The following is an 8,297-nucleotide window of genomic DNA, read 5'->3' on the forward strand; positions in this document are numbered from 1 at the left end:
AGCTAAATCTAGATCTAGTTGTCGCACATCTTCTGCAGGTTTTTAGCGCAATTTCCATTCTGGAGAATGGACACCAGCGAGAAAAGTCTCAAAGGTATTTGAGAGGTGTATAAATTCATTTAAAATCATGCACAGCGTAGTTACAATTAATATGGTTATAAAATCCTGTCTGTCTGGTTTTTTTTTGGACTTTACTAAAGATTGGATGTATTTGATGTTTATAATATTTTCGGTAACTAAATAAAAATTAAAAAAAAAAGCAAAAACAATTTGGTTTTCACGTGTAATGGCGACATAAACAATGGCATCCTGCTATTGGATAGGCCGCCATTGATTTTATTGTACACATTGTAAGCTAAAAATAGAAAACTAGGTCATGGGGTTTTTAATTTGCATTGTTATTTAAAAACTTGATCTGCAAAGTTTTGTAAACAAATAGTTATCGATCACTAAGTTACTGTACAGCCAATCAATATTTGTCTTACGAAAGTGAAACATCCGGTTATAACTTAGGCTTGATGAAAATAAATAGAAATGTAGCCTTAAACTCAACAAATTATTTTCAATGTTCTCTGGATTTGCAACTTTTATAGCATTTATTCTAAAAATATAAAATTTCTAAATTAATTTTAGGCTTAAGTTTTTATTTTTTATTTTTTTTACGGTCTAAATCTAAAAAGCACGTTTTTATTCCATGTCAACAATATTATGGAAGGAATCTCGTCAACTCGCTCGCCTCCATTGCGTTTATTAACTCGTCATTTCTGGGAATGGATGGATGAATGAATGGATGTATGTGTGTCCGCAGCTTTAAGTCGTATCTCCTCCTCAACGAAGCAATATCGAGGACTAGTTCCAAAGCAATTATGTTAAGCAAGTTACGAGGATGAACATAGGCCAAAAGAATTCCGGGTTTCTTTCATGGATTTCCCGGAAAAGCCAAAAAACCTCGAACAAATGCAGTTTTTGGCCCATATCTCGGCAACCAGACCACTTAGCGACTTGAAACATGTACCAATCGATTCCTGCCATAATTTAGAACAATATTGCCGAAGAAAGTTTTCAAAAATATCCTTCCGTTCAGTCACAAAATTTTTTTTTAATTAATTAAAATTTGGACCGAATTAGTAGGCATTTTTATCCAACCACACCACACGCGTCATCACGTTCAATAGCTGCGACATCACGTTCGATAGCTAGGCGCGCAATGGTTTTTAGTCATGTAACTCTATTGTAAATAAAACATGTAAAATACTGAATTTTTTAAAATAAAAAACGTTTTAATAACTAACCAATGGTTTTACTCACCCTGCTCTTGATTTACGCTACGACAGAGCTATTTTTAGATAACATAAGGAAATTGCGCTTAAATGTCACTAGACTTTTTAATTAACTTGTTTTCTGTTTCTTAAAAAAAACATTAATAACTACACTCGACTTTATTGATAATATTTAAATTTACTAATTGTTGCTAATTTTTTTTTGTCAATTAAACATTAAATTAAGTTAGAGCATTCATTTAATGCACTTGACTCAATTTTTATTTCAACGGTCAAATAAACTAAAAAATTATGGTTTACAGCAGGGGTCTCCAAACTACGGCCCGCGAGGTCCTCTCGTCCGGCCCGCAGAGATCTTTTTGTCCACGGAAAAAACGTTTGTTGGTAATGGCTGAGGAACTTTGCTCAGAAAAATCACGACATGCCTGGAAGAAACTGGCCCCCGAACTGAAATTTGATAGTTAATGCGGCCCTCGGACTGAAAAGTTTGGAGACCCCTGGTTTACAGTAACGAATGTTACCGAAACTCAACAAACATTACCCAATAACTTCCGACGCTATAATAATCCCTACATCGTGAGTTTACCAGAATCTCGATTGCAGTAGTCTATCTAGATCTAGATCTAGTCTAAATCTAGATCTAGATCTAGTCTAAATCTAGATCTAGGCTCGAAAAATAAACGACAACGAAATGCAATTTTGTCTCATTTGCAGTCATAGTCTGCTTTTTAGAGCTCTGCGCGATGAATGTGACACTGAAAGTCTGAACTCCAGGCGTTGTCTGCTTCTGGGGTCTAGATTTTCACTCGGAGGCAAACTTTAGAAATCTAGATCTAATGAAAGACTCTAGATCTAGTAATGATTGTAGCATTAAATTAGGCCAAATTTTTTAAAAAATTTGGTTATCTATCTTTTTAGGTGCGTAAAACCGGCCAAGGCTAGATCTAGTAATGTGTGAAAAAGTTGCCTCATTGTTGAATGTTGAGGCTTTACTTTAATAGAAGCATATTGTGATATATTTGTGATATATTTGTGGCAAATATTATAGATCTAGATAACTGAAAAATAAACAAAAATCAATGGCTAAATTTAGTAAATTAGTAAATAGATTCTATATCAATATAGAATAATATAGATCTATATACGCCAGAAATTTACTTTAAACTTTAAACAGTAGTGTTTGCTAGCTAGATTTGCTATATATATATAGTATATATTATATAATTACAGCGGTATCTGTAAGTCAGAGTGGTTTCCCCTGAATCTCTAACTATACCCAAAAATAAACAACTTAAGATGGTTGCTAAAGTAAATGAGCTTGGTTGCATCTGATGAAAACATATCTAGATTTTTTTTTATTGAAAAGTTTTAATACAATTGTTTAAAACAGGTAGATCTAGATTTAGATTACATTAAACTTTCAAACAATTTTGTAACTTTTAAAACATAAATTCTCCTAAAAATGTAAAATACTAAAAAAAAATATTTTTTGAGTAATCTATCGGAAAAGCAATGTCTACTAAAAGTAGATCTATATCAATAATCAATATAGACCTAGGCCAGGAATTAACTTTAAAAAGCAGCTTGAGAGCAAGATTCTCAATATATTCTGTATATATTATATAAACACATTTTAAACCAATATATCTGTAAATTAGAGTGTTTTCCCCTGAATCTCTGATATTTTTTTTGGGGGGGGGGGGGGGGGGGGGCGGACAATAGTAAAAGTATATGTTTACCATATAAATTCCATCTCATTCGGGGGTGGGGGTAGACTTTCATGGGGGAAGAGATGCCTGGAAGAAACTCTGTACACCTGGGGACAGTTGAAGAGACTATCCCAGGACAGATACGCATGGAAAGCTCTTGTCAGCGGCCTATGCCCCAGGAGGGGTGACAGGAGAACCTAACCTTACCTAAGTCTGTAGTTTGTGTAGATGAGCTTGGTAGCATCTTCTGAAAACATCGCTAATTTTTTACTTATTATTGAAAAAGATTATATCCTCCTAAAATTGTGACATAGTTACTAAAAATTTAATGAGTCACCTTTCTTTCACATTACTAGCCCCAGCCGATTTACAGCGATCTCCAGATGTACCTAAAATGATAGATTACCATTTTTTTTGTTTTATGTACCTAATATTGTACATTTGTTATTGAATTGTTAGTATTAATTAATAAAAAATTAAGTCTAAGCCAAAGACTTTGTCATGTGATATAGGCCTATAGTATATAGTTAGATCTAAAATAAGAAAAGTATAGGCCTAGATCTCCTTATAATTTAAATTTATATTATATATAATAGGCCTAATTAATTAATTATAGTTTATAGGCCTAGTCTAATTAATAATATATTATTATTATAAAATTAAGCCTAGAAACTACACACCCTACACAGTGAAACAGACAATTTATTTAGCAGTTTCAGAATGACTCATCTTTATAAAAAATTTAAGTTAAATCCTCATATAATCAACTATGCAAACACAATATTTTATCAAACTAAAATACATGTATTGCTTAGTGATTATGGCTTTCAAAGTGTCAGGAGAGCTCCGTTTTGTAGTAATTCCATAAGATTAGGCAGTGCTTTAAGTGAGAGAAGTGTTCGTAGATCTCTTCAGTTATTTCCACAAGCAAATTTAGAAAATGGAAGGTTCCATACCAGAAGGGTCACAAAACAAATTGGAATTTGGACTTGGAAGAGGTTTTTCAAAACTTCGCCACAGAGATTTGGTTTCAAACAGCCGACGCAGAAAAATCAAATGCTGTTGCTGTTTACATACCTTTCTGGGTTGATCGGAGCTGGTCTTTTAACAGCTATTGTTTTTCGTCAATATTCTCGCATGTCAAGAAGAGCTCAGGGCGTTGAAGATATCAAGATTGGCCATTATGGCAGGAGACCTCATCTGTTTAGATACAGAGGCTATGTCTATCCAGATTATGTCATCAATGACCTCAGGAGCATTCATCAGTTTGATAGCAGGGAAGATGATGTCTGGGTTGTAAGCTTTCCTAAATCAGGTAAGCTCAATATTTCTTCATCTTGAGTCGTCTAGTTTTTTTTAGTCTAGCCCAACAGTTGGTTAGCTGTAAGCTATTTGATAAAATGTAGTTATGAAGGTTCTTGGAGAGTAAGCTCCAACAGGTTATAGTCTAAGATATAAATAAAACAAATATAAGATAATAACAAGATTTTGAATGCATTGAAAATAAGAAAATATAACAAAATTGCTTTCTTTGGTTGCTCATGAGATCTCTGACATATCTTAGCCACTAAAGCTTTTATTAAAGAAAGCAAATTAGTTAATTTTGTTATTTCAGTGCATTAAAAGTTTTACATTTTAAACTTTTTATATTTATTTTCCACTTTTTCATCATTCATTCAAAATAAAGTTGACACTACATAGGCTCCAATTAAAAATCTTTGGACCCACCAGTAGCATGTCATCTAAAACCCACCAGTAGCATGTCATCTAAAACCCACCAGTAGCATGTCATCTAAAACCCACCAGTAGCATGTCATCTAAAACCCACCAGTAGCATGTCATCTAAAACCCACCAGTAGCATGTCATCTAAAACCCACCAGTAGCATGTCATCTAAAAAATTCAGTTATCTGACACTACATAGTTTGTGGCAACAATGACGAAAGAAATCAGCCAACAGTGACGGACAGTTAACCCTCGACAGTCCTCAAATCAAGTAGTTATCATGATCATCATAAATACATCATAATACTTTTTTATAATTAATATAATAATCTTTAACTTTAAATTAATTTTTATGGACTGCCTTGATGTCTAATTAGATTAAAAAATAAATATCCTTTTATTGTCATCAAAGAAGAGTGTTTGAACCAAGTCGCTGCATTAGAAGCAGGTTAAAATGGATTTAGAAGATGAGGCATAAACCCATAAAAAGCAAGCAATCAACTAGACGTTGACAAACCTACAAAAAGTAAACAATCAACTAGACGTTGACAAACCGACAAAAAGTAAACAATCAACTAGACGTTGACAAACTCACAAAAAGTAAACAACTAGACGTTGACAAACCCACAAAAAGCAATCAACTAGACGTTGACAAATCCACAAAAAAAGCAATCAACTAGACGTTGACAAACCCACAAAAAGTAAACAACTAGACGTTGAACAACCCACAAAAAGTAAACAATCAACTAGACGTTGACAAACCCACAAAAAGTAAACAACTAGACGTTGAACAACCCACAAAAAGTAAACAATCAACTAGACGTTGACAAACCCATAAAAAGTAAACAACTAGACGTTGACAAACCCACAAAAAGCTAATAATCAAGCACACATAAAAGCTTGTAAAAATGCTATTGTTTCTCTGGTAGGTACAACTTGGCTGCAAGAAATAGTCTACCTTGTCCATAATGGGGTGGACACGGAGAAAGCTGCCAGTGGAAATATAGAAGAAAGATTCCCTTTCTTTGAGTGGATCTATCCAGGAATAAAGACACTAAACAACATGGCATCCCCCCGGCTTCTGAAAACACATTTACCACTGTCTATGCTGCCTAATGACGTGAAGAAGAAAAAACCAAAGGTAGTCAAATAAAAATCTGATCTAACCATCTGTTAGTCCCAGCTCATAGTGCTAATGATCTAGTATAGATGCTAACCAATTGTTTAAGATGAGCAATCAATAACTCATCTGTTTCTAATTGTCTTATCTGGCAGCTGTAGAAACTGATATGTGGCAAGTAGATTCTAGTGGCAAGTGGTACTAGTAGCTTTCCTTTTTTCTCAACAGATTCTGTACATTGCTAGAAACCCCAAAGACGTTGTTGTCTCCTATTATTATTTTATGACCAAATATGTCATAGAAGACCAGCTGTTTTCTGGCACAATGGAGGATTACTGTCAATTGTTTATTGATGACTTGAGTGAGTACAAACCATCATTTCTCATGAATATCATGATGACTTGAGTGAGTACAAACCATCATTTCTCATGAACATCATGATGACTTGAGTGAGTAGAAACCATCATTTCTTATGAACATCAGCTACTCAATTCCCAGGTTGCTTTTTGAAAGTTTTAATAAAATCTAGTTTAAGAATTCATTTGACTGTCCTTGTAATGTAATAAAATCTAATTTAAGAATTCATTTGACTGTCCTTGTAATGTAATAAAATATGCTTTACGTTTATACAATATGTTTGGTTGAGTGCAGCACCCAACTTTTCTTGTGCTAACATCTGACCTAACATTGTAGTGGTGGTGGGACAACTTGGCTGTTAACAATCTAAGACAGCACATGCTACTAAACCTTAGATGTAGTGGTGGGACAACTTGGCTGTTAACAATCTAAGATGTCTCTAATAATTGTTTTTTTTCTCCAGTATTTTATGGTCCATGGTGGAAACATGTGAAAGAAGCTTGGGATCGGAGAGAAGAAGGAAACATTCTGGTTTTGTTCTATGAAGACATGCAGCAGGTATGTACTCTTCACAAGCTCTCATCAAACATATGCAACAGATTCTCTCAACAAATTCTCTCAACAAACATGTGCAACAAATCCTCTCAACAAACATGTGCAACAAATTCTCTCAACAATCATGTGCAACAGATTCTCTCAACAAACATGTGCAACAGATTCTCTCAACAAACATGTGCAACAGATTCTCTCAACAAACATGCAACAGATTCTCTCAAACATGCAACAGATTCTCTCAACAAACATGTGCAACAGATTCTCTCAACAAACATGTGCAACAGATTCTCTCAACAAACATGTGCAACAGATTCTCTCAACAAACATGTGCAACAGATTCTCTCAACAAACATGTGCAACAGATTCTCTCAACAAACGTGCAACAAATTCTTGAAACATGTTGGCTTCTACAAACATGTCAACTAAGAAAAGTTTGCTTGCTCACAGGACTTAAGGAAAGCTGTTTTGGATGTTGCCACATTTTTAAACAAGCCTCTGACTGAGACGCAGGTTGATTTGATAGTGCAACATTGCAGCTTCGCCAGTATGAAGGACAACAAAGCTGTCAACTATGATTGGCTCAAAGATGTTGGTGCAGCGAAACACAATGAAAATTTCATGAGAAAAGGTTTTTTCTCCATTCATTTCAAATTAATTTTCTACATAACCTAATGCTGACAATGCTTTTAAATGATGGGGTGGGGGAAAGAGGACGATGAGAAACAGTCAATGAATCATTCGCCTAATTATGAACAGATTTTATATTTCAATGTAAGTCTGGATTGTTTTTAGACTGGTCAGGATGTTGTGTTGAAAACTGGAATAAGTCTGAATAGTTTTTGGACTGGTCAGGGTGTTGTGTTGAAAACTGGAATAAGTCTGAATAGTTTTTGGACTGGTCAGGATGTTGTGTTGAAAACTGGAAAAACTTTTCACAACTATGTTGTTAACAAGTTGAATAGAATATGAATACCTCTAATGATAACAGTTTATGCATTTTGTGACATCCCATCTGCTTGTGACCATTCAAGGCCATCACAAACTCCAGTACAATTGAACTAATGAAGCAAAATTTGCTGATCATTATAATAAATATCACACTAATTACTTAATTAAATAAATAAGATTATTTATAAATACAATATATTACTTCACCAGGACAGGTAGGTGACTGGAAAAATCATCTAAGTCAAGAAGTCATTGAAAAGTTGGATGAAGTAGTGGCCACCAAATTGACATCATATGGCGTGCCTATTGTGGACACTTTGCCTAGTAAACCATCTTGAGATTGTGTGAGAATTTGATTAGTTAAATAAGTCTAGCCATAAATATGTTGTAATTGTATGTCAATATCATTTTTAAGTGTATTTATATTAATTATATAGGCATTTTAGTCATATACCTGCAATAGTACCACTGATATAAAACTGTTTTTATAAGGCATTTCAACTTTTTAATTAGAAATAATTCCTTATTTATATTATTATGATGTTTGCCTCACATTTATATGTAAAAATCTAATTTAAAATAAATTTTTTGTAGAGAAGATGGT

The 8,297-nt window shown here is 33.9% G+C and overlaps 1 protein-coding gene across 7 annotated transcripts; it reads left to right on the forward strand.

Moving 5' to 3' along the window:
- The first annotated feature begins 1,652 nt into the window (after positions 1–1,652).
- Positions 1,653–8,288, forward strand: LOC131948685 (sulfotransferase 1E1). 7 transcript variants are annotated; one of them, XM_059310341.1, is made up of 7 exons: positions 1,653–1,856; positions 4,135–4,304; positions 5,643–5,854; positions 6,062–6,194; positions 6,654–6,748; positions 7,193–7,373; positions 7,904–8,288. In XM_059310341.1, exons 1-7 carry the CDS (start codon positions 1,795–1,797, stop codon positions 8,029–8,031), a joined length of 981 nt encoding a protein of 326 aa, XP_059166324.1. In that variant the 5' UTR covers positions 1,653–1,794; the 3' UTR covers positions 8,032–8,288. The 7 variants fall into 7 exon arrangements, with proteins under 7 accessions (XP_059166324.1, XP_059166317.1, XP_059166323.1 ...); XM_059310334.1 differs by lacking the exon at positions 1,653–1,856 and adding an exon at positions 1,872–2,135 and having other exon boundaries at positions 3,654–4,304; XM_059310340.1 differs by lacking the exon at positions 1,653–1,856 and adding an exon at positions 1,872–2,135 and having other exon boundaries at positions 3,895–4,304.
- The last annotated feature ends 9 nt before the right edge of the window (positions 8,289–8,297 follow it).

Source organism: Physella acuta, unplaced genomic scaffold (assembly GCF_028476545.2).
Source record: "Physella acuta isolate Inbredline_101_S28 unplaced genomic scaffold, ASM2847654v3 ptg000658l, whole genome shotgun sequence".
Taxonomy (NCBI): Eukaryota; Metazoa; Mollusca; class Gastropoda; family Physidae; genus Physella; species Physella acuta.

Excerpts from the sequence above, each read along its gene's own strand:
- LOC131948685 (XM_059310334.1), top strand. The coding sequence starts at position 3,710 with ATGACTCATCTTTATAAAAAATTTAAGTTAAATCCTCATATAATCAAC. Across the intron at positions 6,749-7,192 it reads TCTATGAAGACATGCAGCAG|GACTTAAGGAAAGCTGTTTT; the intron begins GTATGTACTCTT and ends GCTTGCTCACAG. Across the intron at positions 7,374-7,903 it reads TGAAAATTTCATGAGAAAAG|GACAGGTAGGTGACTGGAAA; the intron begins GTTTTTTCTCCA and ends TTACTTCACCAG.